At 47.5% G+C, this 22,066-nt stretch overlaps 1 protein-coding gene across 2 annotated transcripts in view; it reads right to left on the bottom strand.

Moving 5' to 3' along the window:
• KLF3 (KLF transcription factor 3) overlaps positions 1 to 17,030 on the bottom strand; it is a 34,105-nt gene extending 17,075 nt beyond the window's left edge. Inside the window, exons 1-2 of one of the 2 annotated variants that reach the window (XM_080796739.1) lie at positions 16,563 to 17,030; positions 1,533 to 1,628 (exon numbers count right to left, since the gene is read on the bottom strand). In XM_080796739.1, the coding sequence (XP_080652865.1) occupies positions 1,533 to 1,589 (57 nt within the window). In that variant the 5' untranslated portion in view covers positions 1,590 to 1,628; positions 16,563 to 17,030. Of the gene's footprint in view, positions 1 to 1,532; positions 1,629 to 7,148; positions 7,344 to 16,562 lie in introns of those variants that run through there. The other variant, XM_080796740.1, reaches the window with a different exon arrangement.
• Positions 17,031 to 22,066: the final 5,036 nt, after the last annotated feature.

Here is a 22,066-nt window from a genome sequence, read left to right as displayed (position 1 = left end):
CCTCTTTTCACTGTACACAGCAGTAAACACTTCACGGGCTCAGTCCTACCCATGGCAACTCAGCTCCAAGGGCCTCTGAGTGACCCCTGTGTCTTGTATAAACATTTTTGGCAGGAGCCTCAGTGGCCGATGCATAAGGATGATCTAATTTTGCAAGCGTGTCATTACCAACCTTCGGATACACAACTCGGGCCAAGTTTTTCCCCTTGTGACTATTTTCCAAGCCCGTGGAAGAAAAAAGCAAGACGGAGCGGGAGCCTTGCCTTGTTACTTCCTATTGGCCCAACCAACGGCCGGGAGTCCAAACCACTCCCTGCCTGTAAGTCCCCCGCCCCCTTTCTGTTACCACCCATTACCACGCCGTCCCACTTCGACCGCACCAGTGCTGGACCTCGACAAGCCCCTGGCTCATGCCTAGCCGCCTGTGGCACACAAGCATCCCAGGGGGCTGGCTTCACACACTGGTGCTGAGAAAGACAAACAGACTCCCTCCCAGCCAGACTCCTCCGAGCCAGCAAAAAGGAATCCCACCCTCAAGGTCATGTTCTCTTTCACTACCTTCTCCTCAACCATCTCACCCCACCAACAGCTCAGGATGGCAGCTGTCATCGGTTTTTAAGCAAATTGTTTTATTCTGAATACGTTTTTAGATGCAGGACTTGAGGGCTTCCCCCCCCCCCACCCCATTTCCTCTTTTATTTCATCAGCTCCATGAAGGAGATGCTGAATACTACAGAAGACAAAATGGAATGCTTTTTTCTTCCAGTATTAAAAAGAAAAAGACATTCACAAACATTTTTAAGACACTCTTCTACTGGGCCCCTGGGTGGCTCAGTCAGTTAAGCCTCTGCCTTCGGCTCAGGTCATGATCCAAGGGTCCTGGGATCGAGTCCCACGCTGGTCTCCCTGCTCAGCAGACGGCCTGCTTCTCCCTCCCCTGCTCTCCCTCTCTCTGTGTCAAACAAATAAATAAAATCTTAAAAAAGAAAAGAAAAAAAGAAACACTTCTATTATGATCGGGGTGGTGATCTTGAGTAAAAAAACACCTCACAGGATTACTGTCTTGGTGCAGATTTCTTGTAAAAGTACATCTGAAAATTGCTTCCTAACCATGATAAACATTGCATACAGGGATTTTTTTTTTTCTTTTAAATGTCCCCAGATGCACATTTTTAAAAAATCAGTCTGGCCAGACTTTTTTTTTTCCGCCAAAACCAATAATCCTGAGATCTCAAACTAAAAAGCTGGTAACGGGAGTTTTTGTAAACCACCTTCCATCATGGCTAGATTCACCTATGACCCAAGTTCTGTGCTGATCCGATCTTGGGGGCATGGGGTAATGAACCCCACTGATTAAAGGATGCACACTGCTAAAAGGGTGTTCCCCCCACTCACTGACAGAGGCTTTGAGAAAAGTCTGTTCACCAAATGCCTGTCCAGTGATGAGTAACTTGAAGGAGTAACACAACACACAGTCATGTTATTGGCACTGGGAATAAAAGAGAAGAGGTGCTCAATTTTGGAAAACTTACCACCGACACAGGGTCCATGGCCTCTTGCTTGACAGGGACTGGGTCAAACATGAGCATTCTTTTAGTTCAGCTTTCTAGGGTGCTCTGGTGTTTGGCCTAGAAAACAAAACAAGCCGTCCAAATAAATCCCAAGGTTACTTTAAATATAAACTAGTAAAAAGAAAACGTAAGAGTCCTCAAACCCCTTCTCAGCTCCTTCCTCTCCCCTGGCCCCAGAATGGCTGGAATTTATTTTCCTTACCTATGAAAGATGCCATCTGCTAGAATTAAAACCAGATTCCGTGGTCCTGAGTCGATGAGAGCCAACTGGCATTTCTAACTCAAATACATAAACCCTGACATTTCTGGAACAATACGTACACAGCCCCCTCTGGGCAGCCAAGCTTGCTTAAGATCACTGTGCAATTCACCAGAAGTTCACATAATATATGAGTGTTAAACATTTTTCCTTATGTTCATTACAGGAAAAAAATCAAGAAAAAACAAGACAGGCAAAAAGGAAACCTAGAACCAACCACCGTTCCTATCTTCAGTTTTTATCCTTCCAAACTCTTTTAAAATGGATTATAGCATACCCGTAATTTCACTTGACAACTGATTGTGAAAATGTTTCTTTTTCAGCAAGTACGGTTCCATACTATTGAATTAAGTGTGCCACTGTGCCAACAGTTTGCTTAAAGTTTTCAGTTTACTTCAAGTTTCCCTTTTAACTGGGCACCGAGGTTGCTTCTAAATTTTCACCATTATGGATGGCAGTGAGCATCTCTGTACTTAGGTCCTCCTACATACCCGTAATTCATCTTTAGGGTAAATCTTATGTAGGGGAATTCTCGGGTGAGAAGCACTGTACATTTTCCAAAGCAGCTGAGGTATCATCCAGCAAAAATACTATTTCCATGAAAAAAATAGAACCCACTTCTCAACATATCCACCTGCAATGTGTATTACCATTTATTTAAAAATAAACTTTGTTAGTTTCAAAATGGCAAACTATTTTTATTCTAAATTGATTTAATTATTAAAGTCGGATTTTTTTCCCCATGTTTATTTACCATTTGCATGTCTTCTCTAGACCCTATGTGAGGGTCTTGCACCCCTCCCCCAAGGCTGCCCATTGTTTTCTAAGCACTTTTTATATATAAAGACTATTAGTTTGTATTCATTCCAATTCTTCATTGGGAAATAAGCTAATCTCAGCCTGATGTAAAGGAAATGTCCATCTTAACCCTGTTCGGCTTTCTCTTCTTCTGTTGTTAGGCTTGTGTTTTCCTTCCCTTTTGGTGTTCTGGACTAGCTCACTTCTGGCACTTCTCTCCATCAAGCCAACTGCTTCCCCACAAGACAAAATACTCAGTCTGCTCAACAATCAGCTGCGTTTCATAGGCTTTGGAATCACTGCCCAGCTACTGCCCAGATCTTCAACAACCTGCTTCAGGCACCTACAATCCAAATCTGGCTTAAGGGTTTAGAGCTTTGGCTGAAGGCAAGGTCTTTTCTGGACCCCTCTGGTTTGGGTGGGAAAGTGAGCAAGTTCCGGACTGCATTCTACCCAAAAAAGCTGCCGAAGTCTCTAGTTCTAGGTTACCTCCTATTTTTCAGTATGAAAACTCCCCAGCCCGTACCTCCAGGACCACAGTCCTGAGGTTTGCTGTATCCACGCTCTGTCATACACTAGGAAAGCTTCATGTACAATTACAAAAATAATACTGTCCTTGCGCGTCCTTGCTCCATTGAAGAAAGACTGTTCTGGGTCTCATGACAACACGTGAGAATCGTCAGTAACTCCACATAAGGCTCTGACTTCAAATTTTATTTTCCTACATCACAGTAGGTATTATAATCTGTGAACACAATTTGATACCAGGCTGCTCCAATCAATGGTGCTAATACCCTCTTATGTATGCCGCAAAAAACAAACCCCAACAGCCAGTGAAAAATGGATGATTTCATAATGAAGGATGAAAACCCCTTTTGTGTCTTGGGATCTATTATTAACCAGTTCCCAGCCTAGCAGCTGCAGAGATGGATATGGTTCTGAGAACTGCTGCCCAATGCCTCCTAGCAGACTGTCAACAAAAGATGCAGAGATCTCCTGCTCGCATCAATGAGGTCAGGAACTTCAGCAGCTCTGACCCTTGGCTGGCCACCCCTCCCCCCAAGCCTTTTAAATGGAATGTAATGGCCACCCCTCCCCCAAGTCTTTTAAACTGAATTTTCTCTTACAGATTCATCCACTCTACTGGAGGGGGTCTTGACACAAATCCTTCTAAATAGAAGCAGTCCTATTCTCAGGTGCATCATGAAAGAGCCCTGGTCTGCAGACTCAAGCAGGCGATCTGCATCCTCACTGTGAAATTTAAAGCAAAGCAGAACTCTTTGCCCTGTAAATAGTTTATATCCACAAAATACGCATACAAATTTTGGAGATGCATACTGTATTCACAGCACTAAATTTGTCAGTTCCAGCGTCTGGAACAACATCAAGTATTGGCCTCTGCGCTAACATACCCAGCCTTAGAGGTCAGTCCCTTCTGCCCTTTAAAAAACTCATAACCAGGGGCGCCTGGGTGGCTCGGTCGGTTAAGCATCTGCCTTCAGCTCAGGTCATGATCCCAGAGTCATGGGATGGAGTCCCACATCGGGCTCCCTGCTGGGGGCTGGGGGAAGCCTGCTTCTCCCTCTGTCCTCCACTCCCCCTGCATGCACACACTCTGGCACACTAACTCCCTCTCACTGATAAATAAATAAAATCTTAAAACAAAACAAAACAAAACAAAAAACCCCCTCAGACTGAATTGTTACAAGTGACTAGCAGCAGACATCCTGCCTGAGACCTCACCTAGGGCCTGGTCACTTCCCAGCCACACCACAAAGTAGCTTCCAGCTGGTGTGTGCCCCACCGTACGGTACACCCTTTGCCACCAGCAAGACTGCACAGTGGAATTAGGATGGATTCTGGTTCAAATTCTAACTCCACCACCTAGCTCATAAAGCCTTTAACGACTTTTCCTAATGCCCACAGCAGGGACTACTAAATCCACTTAGAAATGAATGACACATTAACCTACTACATCTCTTCTCATTTTAAGACATTATTTAAATCACTTGCATTCTTTTAAGTTTTATCTAAATCTAAGGGCACCAGGGGCGCCTGGGTGGCTCAGTGGGTTAAAGCCTCTGCCTTCGGCTCAGGTGATGCGGAGCCTGCTTCCTCCTCTCTCTCTGCCTGCCTCTCTGCCTAGTTGTGATCTCTGTCTGTCAAATAAATAAATCTAAGGGCACAGGAATGCTTCACAGAACTTGAAATTGCAGAAGAAAAGTCAAGTCTAATAGGGAGCATCTGCTCTAATGACACTTGATTTATTTGTGTTAAAAAATAATTATAAAGGTATGCTTATGTGTTCAGAATGGTACCTCAAGAGTAATGCCATCACTGCGGGAGGGCTATTTCTTATTGTATAAGTATTTCAGCTAGTAAGTGAAAAAGGAGTGGTAGAATTAGGATATCTCATTTCAAAACTCCTGAACAAGCCATTGCTGGACAGTCAATGACTCTGCAGAAGTCACGTATCACTACCAACAGAATCAAAGTCACTCACTGTCCTTTTGCACGGCAAACAGTACTCTGTTCCCAACTTGGTCTGCTTCTAAAATGACAGATCATACTTTCAGTGGTCGTCACGGGATACGGAACAAGAGAAGGTGAAGGGCATGCAAAGAAAACCGTACACTCTCAGCTGTTATTAAGACAGTCCTTTCTGGGAGGGGCTGGGAGGGGGGACAGCCTCACACACATCTGTGTGCCAATTTTTAAATATATTAATTCCGTAATTAAAATGTTCAGTAAGAACGAGAGAAGCTAGGCTAGATAGAAACCAAATTTAGGAAGAGAATCAAACACAGTAACACAAATCAGGCATCTGTTTATTTGCAGGAAAAAAAACCAAAACCCTAAACTCTGTAACTACTGTGCCCATCTCCAAAGAGAACACTTTGCTACTGGTACTGATCTTGTCTTTGGGTTTTGGTCTAGAATCAAAGAGGGACTGCCATGTCTCCAAGGTGCCTTCACACACGTGAGAGTTAACTTATGTACTAAAAGAATTAGAACTTAATGACTTTTGTTACATACGGGCCACTCATCCTCTGGGACACTGCCATCCTTTGAAAAGGAATGCTCAACAAAACACAAACGCTGTCGGGAATCTATTACAGGACACTGAGTGCAGTCTTAAGTGGAGCCAGCAGGTGGCGCACTACAACAGGTATTAGAAGCTAAGGACGCAGGCAGTAAATTTTGAGTTTGCCAACCTCAGGGTCTTTAAACCTAGTGGATTTTAAGCAAGCCTAGGAATTCTGTTAACCGTTTTATGTGGGTATCACAGAGATGAGGAGGCCCCAAATGTTTGCAAACAACTGTCTTCCAATCATTAATACATTTACATCTTAGCTGTACTGAACTTGCCAGAATAATTTTCCATAACTGGAACAAATATCTTCTCTGTGTTCTTTTACTGGGAAGGGCGATACGACTGAGTTTTTCCTCCAAAAGGAAGAAACACACTTCCCTTCACTCTCTAGACTTAACACTTCTGACTTTTCAGGAGTCAAAATATGGGTCAGATTTTTTTTTTTTTTTTTTTGCCACGTGCAAAAACCGTGGGATTTAGGTGTTTAAAAGCTTTGGTGAATCATTTACATGAAGTTTCAGAAGCAATACAGTTCCGTGTCACAATCACATTGTCCACTGTAAGGCCTACTCAACAGTCGCTTCATGAGGGTACAAACCTCCTTTGAAAAGTAGCTTGTCTTGAAGCCACAGCAAGTTTTATTATAGAAACAATCTTATAAAATGACTCCCTTCCTTAGAAGCCACACACACACACACACACACACACACACAGAATGTGTCTGAAGCGAAGTTTGTGATACAGCAGGATTTGCTTCTGCTGCTCTCCCTTCTTGGGCACTTTCCATCTCTCTCCTCAGATCCTCAAAGGGTCCCTGCATTATCCTTCCCCAACCCAGCCCGAATCCTCATCCTCAGACTCCAAAGGACCTGCCACCCTCAGAGCAGGTCTGTCTCCCAGCTGACCTCAGCAAGGTGTGAGGAGAGAAACACTATGATGACCAAAGCAAGACCCGATCTGCAAGAGCCCTCAATGTTCCCAAGGGTTTAGATGTTAACAGAGGAAGTGCACCTTCCCCCACTCTTTACTCCCCAAAGGAACTGCAGGAGGCAAACAGAAAAACTTAAAAAAAAAAAAAAAAAATCCGTGTGTGTGTGTGTGTGTGTGTGTGTGTGTGTGTGTGTGTGTATTCTTGGATCCAGAGAAAGACCAGGGGTAGAGAAAGCAGGCCACATCCCTGCAACCGAACTGCGTTTCAGAAGAATCACTTCTTTCTCCACTTCGGTGCCCAAACTCTGTACGAGCTCCTGAGGAGTCAAATATTTCACGGCAGCTGGCCTGGCCAGAAATGCAGGGAGCCAGGCAACAGATGTGGGGGTGGGGGAAGCATGTTTAGGTTGGGGGCTCCTGTCAGAACAGCCAGATGCCAGCCTCTACCTGGAAGTGAGCCCCAGTTTTCCCGTCATGGAAGGATTTTTCACCTTACCTTCGTCTCCTAGCGTTGGTTTGAGAGGAGAAAAATGCCACGCAGTAGTTCTAAATCTTTGCCCCCTCATAAATCAGATTAGCCATTTTGCACAAAAATGTTTTGTAAATGGGCAAGAAGTTAATTATTTAGTTTTAGGTTAAATATAAGGACCCGGGGAGCAAACAGCCCGCCCTCTCTCCTCTCTCTGCTAACAAGCCGCCCAATTTTACTTTCTGCCTCCACCCATCTGCTCCACCCTGTGGAGAGCTGCCAAGGCGAGTCCAACTTGTCCAAACAGGACACGGCTTCAGATAAGACTGTCCACACCCTGTACTTCGGAAAAGACCAAGTGAAGCAATTGATTTTGCATGTAAATAGGGACAGGTGCAAAGGTAACCACCAGGTAAAATCCCTACACAGTTGCAGACCTGAGAGGCCCAGGGCTCAGCAGGGGTGGGGGTGGGGAAACCCAAACCCATACCCTTCAGGTAAACTCTCAAGTTCAATGCCAGCCAGCTAGTGGCATTCTGCACCTTTCTTTAAAGAAAAATGTTCGCAAATACAAATCATTTCGCCTCCTAAGGTTACACACTTGTTTTCCTTCTTTAGGCTCTCTGACGTTCTAGTGTTTTAGTTTTAAGGGCTACCAACCCAAGATCAACTGGAAAAAAAAATCCACGCCCATAATACTGTGTAATAATCCTGCTGTGTACATATCCTACAAGGCCGGCCACAGCCCTCAGGATTCTCTTCGGTGGAGCGTTATATAATCAAATCCAGAAGGGCTGCGTGAGGCCACAGGGCCTAGTCCGCCTCGGGGCTGGTGCCCTATCACTGGAGACCCGCCCGGCTCGACCCCAAGGGGCCTCCACCCATGGGCCCCACCCTGGAGGGAGTGGGAGGCAGGGAAGGGAGGCTCCGGTCAGCAGCCAGTTCCTGGAAATTCCTGCCCAAGCAGGGATGGCTGGAACCTTAAAAATAACCAGCAAGAATTGTTCGGGTGGTGGTGGTCACTCCCCTGGCTCCTGAGGATTCTCCTCGAGAGAAGTTTAGACCTCACAGCGCCACCGGACCTCCGGGTATGAAACCATCAGCTAACACCGCCCCCTCCCTTCAAAAGCACACGAAAGGGAAAGAGGAAAGCATTTCGAGCCCCAGCTATGGGAGAGAATTCATTCTACATGTCCCCAACCCAAATCCTCCTTCTCCTTCCTTGCACCTACCTCGTAAAGCCTGCCCCCCTCTCAGTTCCCACTTGCCTTACTTTCTGGTCCTTCACCATGGAAAACTAGAGGTCATCTAGCAAGTCTTCCTCCCCAACGTTTCTTTTCATTCCTGCTACTGCCACTGGGAGCCAGGCCCTCAGTGCCCCCCGCCCCGACTGTGTGACTGAGTTCTGCCCTCAGCCCCCTTGGTCCCTCCAATTCATCCTGAACTCCTGGCCCTCTTCTCCTCTGTCTTGCTCAAGCTCACAAGCCTTCCCCCACAGGGATCCCCAGGGCTTGCAAAATGTGTTCAACTGCCCATGCTCTGCACCCCGCTTCCAACAGGGTGATACCCCCCTCACCCCCGGTTCACAGGGCCCTTTGCGCTGGCTGCCCCGTTCCCCCCACCCCCATGCCTTTGTTCAATTTTGGCCCTGATGCTGGGCAACCAGTGTGGAATGCCCCATCCCCTTCCGGCTTATCTAAATCCTCCTAATTCTTCAAAGACCAGCTCAAGGCCCTCTCTACCCTGTGCAGCCCGCTGATTGCGCCTGGGCTGATCCCAGGCCACCCTTCTTACCTAGACGGGTGGGGCCCCGGAGAGGGTTTGTCTCAAGACCACCACCCGGACTGGGAGCACCAGTAGGACACAAGCGCCTTCTGTTTCCTTAGGGGAGCAGAGAGAGCCCCCTCCCAACTCCCCCAAGGACAGCCTTGCTTACTAGATGATGTTTTCTAGTAGGCAGGAGGGGCTCCAAGAGCTCGCAGCCCATCCTAGGACCTCCGGAGTCTCTCCTTTTCCTTCTGCCTCTGAAGACACTTGAAATCTTCCCTAAACAAGTAATTTGGGTGAGGAGGCCTAACCTGAAACTTGTTAAACTAAACTTCCTTAAAAAAAAGTTACTGCTCCTAACCCTAACCTTGCCTGTTAAGGGTCTTCCAGAGACCTTGTTAGTATCATCCTCCAAGAATTTTGTATTAGCTACCCAGAGATCTTCTGAACAAATCTAGTGTCAAGCTCTCACTCACTCTGTTTTAAAACCTAGGAGGAGGAGGAGCAGAATAAAAGAGCGAAAGAGGAGGAAGTTTTGCATGAGAAAAGAGTGTGCGATGGTAGGTGTTCTTGTTTTAAGGACACTTCCACGGACCAAGGAAAGCAAGGGGCTAAGTGATGTCACAGGTTTTCTGCCGACTGTCACCACCTTCATGACCCAGGTGCTGTTCTTCACGTGGACCTGAACGCCTATCAGGTGGGTGGACACTACTTTCCTATTACTTAGGAGAACTACGGAGCAGAGAGGTAAAGCAATTGCCCAAGATCACACTGCCAGCTGCTCAGCTGGACAGCCGGGTTTTTGAACCTGAAGTAGTAGGACTTCGAAACTGGCGGACCTGGCGCCCTCCTCTACTCCCTTCCCAGCCAGAGGACAACATTACACCACAAGTGGCAATAGTGGGCGGGCGCTTCTGCAAACACATCTGTCCATAGGGGACGCGGAAGGCAGGGACAGAGTATCTACAGTGGCGGCAATTTCACCTCCTCCCAACTGGCCCCCACTGCCTACCCTGTCTCTGGGTGTGCAGGCTTGGACGCGAGATCAAAAGAGACATTCTGAAGGCCCCAAATTAGGCTATTATTCTTCCCAGCCAATGCACCTGTGACTGGTCCATAAAACTGCTCAGAAAAAACCTGGCAGCTCTAGCCAAGTAAATACGGAAATCCTCCTAATAACTGTACGAAGGTGGAAGGGTCAGGTCCTCATCCCCATTTTAGAAATGAGGAAATGGAGGAACAGAGGTGAAATGACTTGCCCAAATTCACAGTTGGGCTGCAGTTGGAGCTGCAGCCAAGAACAGAAACGTGTCTCCCCGCGGACCCAGGGCTTGCTCTCTGCTTGGTGCTGTGGCCAAGTCCTCTCAAACTGGGATCAGTCCCCGGCTACAGAGGGGATGGGACGGGTACCGTGCCTGCTGGTCCGTGTTAGGCAGTGCCTTGGGGAGGTTCCAGAGGGTCATTAAGATTTCCAAATGCCTTTTCAGGTTGGATCACCCGGGACCTACTCCATCCTGTGGCCTAACTAGTAATAATGACTGCATGTAATTTGAGATTAGCTCTAATGAGTAGGTGCTCAATAAATACTTGGTAGATGAATAAATGAATGGATGTCAAACTACCCTTCTTACACGTGAGGATAAAAAGCAGGGCAAGGGCCTCACAATGATTGTGCAGCAGGTGTCACACAAGGAAACCCTGCCCAGAGGCCAGTGAAGCTAGCCTGAAAACCATCTTCTAAAACCTAAAATGCAAAGAAGTGTGAACGCTTTGGGAGGCTCAGGAGAGAAAAACTCCCTTGTTCAGAGAAGGGAGCGGAACAGGAACTTGAACTTGCTAAGGAAAGTAGTTTCGGGGCACAAAGCTTTGGAAGGTATCAGGGTATAAAAGCGCAAGAAGAGATAAAGGAGTGGATTTCAGTGATTGAAGTCGAGCACGGTAGTTAGCAGACAGAAGGTGGACAGGCCAGAGGAGAAAAAAACCCACAGTTCATTCACAGGTCGCTCTCCAGGGTAGAATGCGCTGACCTCAATGTCCGCTTGGTCTCTTATGTCTAGCTTTGGCGAAACTCCACTGATCCCGACTGAGACTAGCCCCAGGCCATCCCTGGAGATCGCCAGACCTGCCAGACACCGGCAACCACCTCAAGCAGGTCCCAGGCTAAGCTGGGCTCTCTTCGGTATCCTCTGGTCAGGGGACTGCCTCGGGAAGCACCCCCTTCCTAAGAGTCAGGGTAGGTGGGCTAGACCCAGCTTTGTTCAGAATGCATGCGAGTAAGGGCCGCTGAACTTGCTCCATTTCGTCTCCAGCTCCCCTTAATAACTGGATGGAGGCAATGATAATGTATTCAGCCGGCCAACACAATGGAATGAGTTTCAAAAAGCTCCAGGAACCTGTTTTGCTAGAAAATGAACTTGACTACTAAAAACCCTGACTAGGCATACAAAATATACTAATTTTAATTTTTTTTTAATGTTTCATTGAACTATGGTGACATTCTAGAAAAAGCACAGATCCAATTAAAAGGGTATTTTTGCTTTGGGAGAAAACAGTCCTAGTTCTGGTGCAGAACTGTGTCTACAGCACTGTGTCTCTTTCTCATTACTACCAAATTTCAAGGAAGGAGAGCTAAGGGGGGGGGGGGGGGAACACAGGGCTGCCTCCTTTAGACAATGCTCTCCCTTATCAGGGCAGACTGCTGTCTGGTTTCCTGTCTCAAACTCTGGCTTACTGCTTCGGATGAGAACCAGGGTCCAAGAAAGGGACAGATGAGGCTTGAAAATGAGAATACCAAAAACCACCACAATCCTCTTGTAACTCTCTCTGAGATGAATTCGGACGAGAACATTACACATTAGCAAACCAGAGTATCAAATGCTTTATGAATCTAGGTTTGTTTGTTTTTTTTTTTTTGAAGCTAGAACCAATGACCATGAAGCATTCCAGAAAGAAACCCAATTTCCAGAATAATGTAATTCCTAGTCTTTCAAGGATGAGGTTGCTTATATTTATTTAGTTTTTTTTCTTAAAAACAACTGGTGTGAAAAAAAGAGAAGAAGAAATACCACCTAAGAAAGCTGTTCACTGTATAAAGGTTGACTTGGAAATATTAAGACAAGTATGTAAAGGAGGAGGGGAGAAATAAAATGGGATTAAGTTAGGAATAATAATTTACATGGTCAAGAGATGAAATGATTATTCCCTTTTTTCTTCCTTTCATAATTTTAGTAATTATCAGACTGGTGTAATTTTTCCAAATTGTTCAGCTTAGCTTTTAAAGGTTTGAAATTTTTCTTTTTTCCTGATAAAACACATAAGACCCTAATTACACCTATTAGCCAACCACCCCCCTCTCCCCCAAAATGGGGAGGAAAGGTAACTTGGAGTAAGCTAAACAAAGATTCTGTCTACAAAAGCTAGTAGGATTGTTAACAGCTTTGAAACTAAAACTCAAAAAGTTGCTTCGAATTTGGGTTACTTACAAATTTTAGTTTAAAGGTCCCCTGCGCTGTAAGTCAGGTTACTATTTCAAGTTTGCTTCTCCCAAAGGAGAAATAACAAATCCTATTGAAAACTTCCAAGAGGCCCATCTTTTTTCAAGGAAGGTTATCAGTAACCTTCTATAGTAGTTTTCTTAATATCATACTATGTACTTCCCTTTACCCATAAAGAATGTGGTGGAATGTGAAGTTAAAAACCAAAGTACTATTATCATCAATTTTGGGGAGGATAGGGTCTGATTTGCTGCCGTGGCAACTCTGAATTAATTCCATTAGAGAACACTGTAGATAATTCCTTTGGATTTTAACAAAAATCTAAAAATAAGTTTAAAAAGAGACTTGCCAGGAGTTTCTTATCCAACTTATTTCTTTAAAAACTTAGTTTCTGAAGAACCAAGAAAGTTAGTAGGTTTTAAATAGTTAACCTAGAAATGTTAGCCCACAACTGACAGAATATACCCCCCCCAAAAATGGGGATTATGAAAAAGTTGGTGTTGTAAGACAATAAAAACAAGAGAAGTCTCCTTCTGTTTTCAGAATATAAGATTAAAATTTTCCAGACTGTCATTAAAATGAATTTCTTATTTCCAGTTCTCCTTTTCTTGGGGCTTTTTATTCTTAGAACAGGTCAGAAATCAGATGCAGAATACAGCGTGGTCCTTAGGAAAATTATCCTAGCACTCCCATCTTTGTCTTTAGAAGAGATGACCCTGGGGCTGATTCCCTCAAATGTATCTTATGTTTCTAGCTTCAATACTTTTCCTAAATAAAGATCTCTTCCTTAAAAACCTAGGCGAGATTTTCCAATCAGCCCAGTGGGCCAGGAATGCTTCAACTCTCCCTCCATCCAGTGGGGCCTCTGTCTAGAGCTCCACTGCCACTGGGGAACAAGGGTGTGGCCAAGGGTGGGCCACAGCCTGCAGATAATGCTAGGTCTTGGTGACTGTAAGGTGGCAATCCTCCCCTCCAAAATTGACAGCTTCAGGGCCAAATGCCTATCTCCAAACAAACACCCTGCCCACCTCGACACAAGGATGGAAAACCAACAAATGCAACCTCCGTTTAGCCTTCTGGCCAACCTGCACGCGCATTTCTCAGAGTCACACTTTGGTGATGATGAATTTAAGAAGGTGCACGTATTTATTCGCTCACAGAAACACACTGGAGCAAAGGGTATATGTAAAAAGGTTAACTGACTCCTCGTTATGACATAACACAGGCCTCTTAGGCAATCGCAAGTGTGTAGAGACAGGATAACTCCCTGGGTGGAGATCGGGAGTTTAGGGGCAGGGACCACGGCCTGGTCCCGGCTACTGATCAACCAGAAAACAGCCTGAAACAGGAAAGAGCACACATATGCCACTTGGAATGTATGACGCAAACCCCAGCCTTGAAACAAAGAACAGGAAACAGCTCTGCTGGCTGTGCTGGAGAGCGAGCAGAGAAACATTGAGCCGGCCCTCCCTGACCCTATATTCATGAGCAGCTGGAGTTTTTTAAGACAACAACAGGGGGGTGGAGGTGTTTGTTCCATGGGTGTGAATAATAACACCAGCTTTATACAGGGGACCTGCCCTATTTACAAATAGGAGCTTCCACATACAGTAAACACCGTAAGTGAACATGTAATTTTATCACACGCAGGCAGCAGAGACCCTTCCTAATTAACACCAGCCTCCTTTCCCATTTCTTTTGTCTCTTTCTCCCCCATCCCAATGGCTGGTCTCTAGCCTCGATCAGATTGGGGGTTAGGGTAATGATCACTGCTCAGCCTCAGCATCCCGAGAGGGCAGAGAGAGCACTGGTAAGAATTCAGAGGACACTGGGTTAGTCCATATAACCGACAACTGGACCAGTTCCGTGTGTCCCTTCACTATACAAACTACATTCCTAGACACAGAGTGTGGGCCACCTAGCGTGGCCCCCCAAATTTCACCATCTTTTTCAACTGCATAGTTAGAAACCTATCTGCACCCAGCTGCACATCTGTTCTCCCTATCCACACATCTAAAGAAATTCACCTTTGGAGAATGTCACTCTGTTCCTGACATTTCATTTAACCCAAGAGTGTCATACAATCTGGAGACCAGAATATCAATTTTTACAAGATACCTGAAAATGTCTATTTTCCCTTAAGTATATTTAAGGTAGTAAAAACCATTCATAGTCTTCCCCCCCATTATGTCTCTTTTTTTTGTTAGTTGATCAGGACTGTTCAACTCAGGTTTCCACGATCAGAGATTGAACAAAATGTGTATGTGTGCAGACAAAACTACAGGTAAAAAAAAAAAAAAAAAAAAAAAAGGCATTACTGTGCCCATAGCAACCAGAAGATTGGGTTTTAATTTAGAAACTTTGCAGTGAAAAAACAATAGCATGTTTTGTATCTGACAAGATTCTGTGGTCTTAGCAGCTACTTTTCTTTGTTGTTCTAACATTTTTATACCTGCATTCCCCTTCTTGAAAGCCAAGTGTTCCTTGAAGTGTATCTTTACTGAACTGAAATAGTACATTGAGCTCTTCTTCTTCTAATACTTCGGATGCAAACCCCACTGACTAGAGGACTGGAGATAGTTTCCCTAGAGAGTTGAAATTCATCAAACATCTCATTTCAGGTCTCTGTTAATGAGCTAAGGTCAACATATTCCATGCTTGGAGCCAGAAGAAACTCATCTGTCTGCTCTTTCTTTAAAAAACACTAACTCTCAACATTTTGGAGATGTTAATATTATCAGATTGTTTTTCCCCTAAAAGCAAGTCTTTCCTCCTTAGGCAGATTATCATCCAGATGGATTTCTTATAAAAATGCTGCTCAAATTCATAAAGCACTATAAAAAAAAAGTGCAAAATTGCTCAGTGGAAAAACCTGTAATGAACAACTGTCTATTCTACTCCATTTTGCTAATAATTATACACTAAATGTAAATGAAGTCAGAATACCACTGCATACTTCTCAAATACCAGACTCTTGTGAGAATATAACTGATATATTTAAAGCATCCTGGGTGATATTAGTGGAAAAATGCATTCTGAGCTAGTAAAAAATTCAGTGCAAAATGTTTATTTTAGTGCCATACAGAGTGAGCAATTTCCAGTTTCCGTTTCATCTTATTAAAAATAAGTCCAGTTCACACAGGTTCTCCATCTATTATTACTGTATATAGCTGTGAAATGTAACGCAGAAGATTCTCCCTGATATATGCCAAAGTGGATATGACAATTCCAAGTATTATCTGCCATCTCCAAGAAAACCACTCTGAAATGCTAGGTAAGTCCCAAGGGTCCAGGTCCGGGGGTCAGTCCCTCAAGTCCCCACACGGCTCGAGTCCCTAACGCTGCAGGCACTTGCCGAAGGCTCTCTCCGCCTCCAGCCTCCCTGCAATCCTTGCTCCAGGCACTGCGGCAGGTTCTCCGTGTGCCCCCGAGGAGGACTCTCCAAACCCGGCCAGCTCTCTTCTCCTGCCCCTGAGGATCCAGACGCCCTGGCAGCTCCTGGGCTCCAGGAGAGAGAATGGGATGCTGCCTTCAGTCCCAACGGCCCCAAGTTTCTTCCCAGAGGGCCCGGGAGGCTGCTCCAAGTTTGCTCCAGCGGGCGAGCAGTCGCGCGCCCCGTCCGAAGAGGGGGGCGGCGGGGGGCGGGGAGGGGAGGACGCGGGAGAGGGGGGTGGGGGACCCGGAGGGGGAGGAGCAGGAGTGCGCGGCCTCCTCGCTACCTTTCTCCAAACAACGTTGCCACACGCGGAGAGCACTGAGATTTCTGGGGCTTTGGAGAGAATCGCGAGCGGGCGAGCGGGCGGGCGGGCGGGAGGGCGGGCGGCAGCCGGGGGACCACACAGGTGAGCCCCCGCCCGCCGCCTCGCCGGGGCCGCGGCGAGCGCCGCGGGTCTCGGTCCCCCGCACCGCGGGATCCGCACGGTGGCTCCCCCAAATCCCACACTTTCAACCACCGAACCCGGGGTTCCCCCCTCCCCCTCGCCTCCCCTTCCGCCCCCACCCCCGGCTTCGAGGAGCTGTTGCACTTTCCCAAGCCCACAGGCGCCCCCACCCCCGCGCTGCACCCCCGGCCCATTAACTGCGCGACCCCCCTCCGGGGGAAAAAAGAAACGAGACCGGACAAGTCAAAAAGGGCGACAGCAGGAGTCGGGGCGAGGGAAGGTGAGGGAAAGGGACTTACTTTTCGAGGCGCGGTGCTGAGCGCTGCAGACGAGAAATAAAGGCCCGACTCCGAGCCGCCTTAAACCCCGCGAATGCAGTAATGTCAGCGCGCCAGCCGGGGCGGCGGTGGCGGTGGCGGCGCAGGGCACGGGGACAGGAACGGGGACGGGCGCGCGTGCGGCGGGCGCTCGCGCTGCGCTCCGGCTCGGGCCCCGGCTCCGCGCGGCTCCGCTCCTGGCTCCCCTCTGGCTCCTGGCACCAACTCCGGGCAGTCACATGACGCCGGCGCCGCTCGCTCTGCGAGCCTCCCGGGGCTGGCGGGGTAAGTAGAGGCTGGGACCCGGGGTGGGAGGGTCAGGGAGGGGAGAGGGAGCCGCCGCGGCCGCCCGGGCTGGGCGGGTCCCCACCCACTTGGGTGGAGGCAGCCGCCGGAGGGGTCGGCCGAGTCACTCGCGCAAACACGCACCCCGCCCTGCGCCCTTCCCCCGCCACCCCCGCCTCCCGCGCCGCCTCCGCCCCGCCCCGCCCAGTCACCCGGGGACGGCCTGACAGACACTCATTATTCCCCGGAGCCGGGCGCCGCCCCGCCGGCCCAACCTGTCCGGCGAGGCGCGGGGCGGCCGAGGGGCTGGGCGTGCGCGGCGCGGCCCCCGCCCGGGAGCCTCCGCCCTCCGCCCTCCGCCCCCCACCCCCCGCCCGGCCCGGCCCGGCCCGGCCCGGCCCCGCGCACCCGCCCCAGCTCCGGAGTCCCCGCCCGCCCCCCCTCCGTGCGCCCTCCGTCCCCCCAGTCCCCCGCCCGCTCGGGACCCGCCGCCGCGCCGCCGCCCCAGCCCGGGGGGAAGGAAGGGCGGCGCTGCCCGCTCCGGGCGTCACAGGGCTGCAGCCCGCTGCGCCGCTTCCAAAACACACAGCCGGGCGCGCGGGCCGGCCGAGGCGGGGGACCCGGGCGGCCGGGCTATCAATCAGCCGGCTCCGGCGGGAAGGGCGGCCCCGGGCGCGGCGGGAAGGGCTGGGCCCAGCGGCCAGCGCGGCCCCTCCTGGGCCGAGTGCGTGCAACTCTCTTAAAGAAAAAGCAGGAAAAGGCAGCGGCGGTGAAGGAGCCCGAGGACTGGGGCGGATTCGGGGCAGAAGAGCGGCGGGAAAGGGGAGGGCAGTGGGAAGGACTTAAACCCTAAAATGCTCCCGAGTTTCCAAGGTCATTCGAAGCAGTGTTAAGAGCGATCTTCCTTTGTGCCCGGGACGCCGGGTCCCCTCGTCGCCCGCCCCGCGGAGGGGCGGCCCGGGTCGGGCGTGGGGGCCGCGTCCCCGCCGTCCCTCCCCCGCTCCGGGCTTCTTTGAAGGTCCCGGGACCCCGGGAGGCAAACTTCCCACGGGCCAGGCCTGCCACTGGAGCGAAAAGACAACCGGTAGCAGCGGCATTTGTTCAGCCGGGCCTGCCTGAAAAGTTGGCAAACTTCGGTCGGGCTTCTTCTGCCCGGAGGGAGGACTTCGGGCCAGCAGAGGGCTCGGCCCGGCGACCTTTTTTGGTCGCTTCCCCGGGACCGAGCGCGAGCGTGCTCGGAGCGGGGCGGCGGAAACGCGCTTGCGGTCCTAGCCAGGCCCCTGGGAGAACTTGGTATAGCATAGCCCCCGAGTTTAATGCTTTTTTGAATTTCTTTTAAACAGTATTAATGTAATAAAGAATGTAATAAAAAGAACAAAGGACAAATTGGTTCAATTGTCTTAGTCCTGCGTAATGTTTAAAAACGCCCTGCTTCAGTGTATGGCTTGTTATTGCTTCAAGATGTTTTAAAGGCCCTTTAAGTTCACAATTCTCACTTTGATGGTTCATCCAGGCATGGTACTACTTAAAACCCAGAGATACAGTATATACCGAGCCCCATTATGTAGCTACGCAGTATTATAAAATTAGTACCGGGTAACCTCAAGTAGTGAAATTGCATGTTATAAAAAAAAAAAAATGCACATAACATAAAAGACCACGTGGAGAACAGCCAGCTCTGACACTGGTTCCTGTGCCATCTCTCTGTTCCATAAGATTAAGCTTTAAATGTAAAAGGGATGAGGAGTTTCTGTTAACGAAAAAAGGACAGATGCAGGAAAATAAGTTGGATTTGTGTCAATTACTAATTGCAATTCATTGATCACTGACATCAAATGTCTCATTGGATGGCTTAGATGTGTATTAGCTGAAAGACCGTATTAGTGATGACTGATGAAGTCATATTGCATTTCCAGGTCTGGCTCCGTAATGGGGGCTCCAAGACCATAGGCTTTGCTCAGAGGACACTAGAGGTGACAACCTAAAGCACAGAAACCCGTGTTCTTTACATTGTTCGTGTGGGTGTGGACCCAAAGGAGAAACTTGAAATAGGTCTGAGAAAAGTGTGATCCAAGATAAGCAGGGAGTGGCTTTGATATGGAAGGTGGGGGAAGGAGGAGAAAAGTCGTAAAAAAGTTTAATTAATGAACACACTGTGTTCAGTGCCCTGTGGGAACAGCTGAAACACAGCTTATACCAAAACGAAGGATCCAGGGGAGGAGACCACCATCCATCCAGGTATCTACCAGACCAGAAATGCCTGGAGTCGTCTTTGACTCCTCCCTTCCCCTAGCTAGTCAGAGCACTGTCATTCACGGAATCTTGGACCTCTTCAATCCCTACCCATTCCTTGACCACTCTTCTGGTCCAGCCCACTGCCACAGTGTCTTGTTGGTCATCTTGTTTGCACTGGGGGCTGAAGTGTGGGAAAGGGATTGGAGCAAGGGAACAATGAGAATAATTTTTCTAAAATGCAAACCTAAACGTGTCAATGTCTTCATTACATTCCCATCGGATAAAGTCCAAGAGTTTACTACCTGTGCTGACCTGGCCTCCATCTATCTTTATAGACCCAACTCCTTCCATTACCCCCCACCCTACTCTGCCCTTCAGCAATGCTCAACTTTTTCCCCTCCAACTCACTCTCCCCACCTCTGGCCCTTTGCACATGCTGATTTTTCTAGGTGGACTAGCCTTCTTGCTTTCTCCCCCAACTCCTGACTTCCACTCTCATTTCTGTACATTCTTTCCATCCTTTAATTATTGACTTAGGTGACATTTTCAACAAAATGGTTCTTGTCTTACCACCATCCCTCACCCTACCTTTGGATGAGTGGAGGCGCTCCTTCTTGGTGCTCTGATAGCACTCACGCTCCACCTCTTGTAACTCTTTCTTGTAACTGGTTATTTAACTCTCTTTCCGTGACTCTGAGATAAGAAACTGTGAGGGCACGGACATTGTCTTTTTAGCAAAATTGTATCCTTGTGGCCCAGGTGCTCAATGTATATTTGTAAAATGAACAAGTGTCAGCTATGAATTGGGAAAAAGTCATTCAGAGACTAAACAAATGAGAGAAGAATTGGTGAGGGTTAGGGTGGCAGTGGCCATGAACTGTACATACCTTTGAAATAGTGAAAAGGAGGGAGTTCTCTCTCCCTGAATGTCTTCGAGCAGTAGAGTGAGATGGTCAAAGTGGCGCCTGGGTCTTCTTTTTATCCTTAACATTAGCATAGTGCCCACACTTGCTCGGTTGTTCAAGACCATCCCCATAAACGATATATCTCCATCTTGGTCCTTGTTCTAGCTGCTTTACTCTTGTTCTTTGAGGACAGTAGGTCTGTCTGGTTTTAGGTTTGGGGCAGCACATACTGGGGGAAGGATACCTGTCCCTGGCCCCAGCCTTTCTGCTCCCAACCAGTCACGGCAGTCCCATCTCTTTTGCCAGTGACTGGCCAGAGGGTAGTAGATAGATGACCTAGTTCTGGCCAGTAGGACAGGAAGGGAAGTGTGCTGGGGTTTGTTTTTCATCCTGAGTGAAGGAAACTCTTGCGAGGATAAACCCCCAGACCTGCTTTGGGAGTTATGTGAGAATGTGATTCTTGAAGCTGTGGCAGCCATCTTGTAAACATGAGAGGAAACCAAGGTTTCAGATTTCCATACAGAGAGCTCTTTATTCATCATTAGTCGTCAGGGTCTGGTAAATAGAAGGTGTTCTAAAAGTAATTGTTGATTAATGGCTGACAACTAAAGAGTAACAGTGTGTTGAAACTGATTCAGAGCTGCGTGGACCCAAACTACTGCACACCGCCACTTTCTCTGCTGTGGCTCATATCATAGTTAGCTCCATTTCAGGAGGTCTCTTTCTGCTACGCAAAGACATATTCCTAAAATTCCTTCTTCTCCCACTCTCTTTCAGAGCTTTTCCATTCCTTCCCACAGCAAAGCTTCTCTTTTTCATTTGGCAATGCATATTACAAAGGTAGAAAAGTGTCATGTGTTTAAGAAATTATGAACAACACAGATAACATCTACCTTAAAGGATAACAAAGCCATATAGTTTTTTCTTTTTTTTTTCCTGCTAGCTTTATTGAGATACTATTGGCCTATAGCATAGGTAAGTTTAAGGTGTATGACATGGTGGTTAGAGACACCTATATATTGCAAATGACTGTCACAATAAGGTCAGTTAACATTTCCATCCCCTCATGTATGTGTGTGTGGTGATGACGTACATAAACTTACCCTCTTAACAACTCTCAAGGACATAACACAATATTGTTAATTATATTTACCATGCTGTACATTAGATCCCTAGACCTTTTTCATTTGGTAGCTGGAAATTTGTGCTCTTTGACTGACATCTCCCCATTTTCCCCCTAGCCCCTGGAAACCACCGTTCTACCACCTGTTTCTATGAGTTTTAGCTTTTTTCGATTCCGCATATAAGTGAGATCATACAGTATTTGTCTTTCTCTGTCTGACTTATTTCACTTAGCATGATGCTCTCAAGTTCCATCTGTGCAAAAGGTAGGATTTCCTTCTTTTTTAATGTGTGTGGGAGTATATGTGTGTGTGTGTGTGTGTGTGTGTGTGTGTGTATACAGCGTAAGAGTGAGAATGAGAGACATTTTTTTAATCCATTCATCCATCAGAACTTGTTTCAATATATTGGCTATCATAAATTATGCTGCAATGAACATGGGAATGCAGCTATCTCTTTGAGATAGTGATTTCATTTCCTTCGGATATCTACCCAGAAGTGGGATTGCTGGATCCTATGGTCCTACTGTGTACTCTTGAAGGAACGGCCATTCTGTTTTCCACAGTGGTTATACCAATTTACATTCCCCTCAACAATGCAGAAGGCCTCCCTTTTCTTTACACCCTCACCAATACTTGTCTCTCGTCATTTTTATAACAGCCATTCTAACAGGTGTGGGGTGATATAATATTGTGGTTTTGATTTGCATTTCTCTGATGATGAGTGATGTTGAGCATTTTTCGCATACCTCTTGGCCATTTGGATATTTTCTTTGGAAAAATGTTTATTCAAGTCAAGTCCTTTGCCTATTTTTTAATCAGATGGTTTGTTGGTTTTTGTTACTGAGTTGTATGAGTTCCTAATACATTTTGGATATCAACCCCTCATTGGTAGATAGTTTGCAAATATCTTCTCCCATAGTGTAGATTGCCCTTCCAT

The sequence above is a fragment of the Martes martes genome (assembly GCF_963455335.1).
Source record: "Martes martes genome assembly, chromosome: 2".
NCBI classification, from domain to species: domain Eukaryota; kingdom Metazoa; phylum Chordata; class Mammalia; order Carnivora; family Mustelidae; genus Martes; species Martes martes.
Note: the sequence above shows the minus strand (reverse complement) of the source record. Positions and strands in the feature narration are given on the sequence as shown.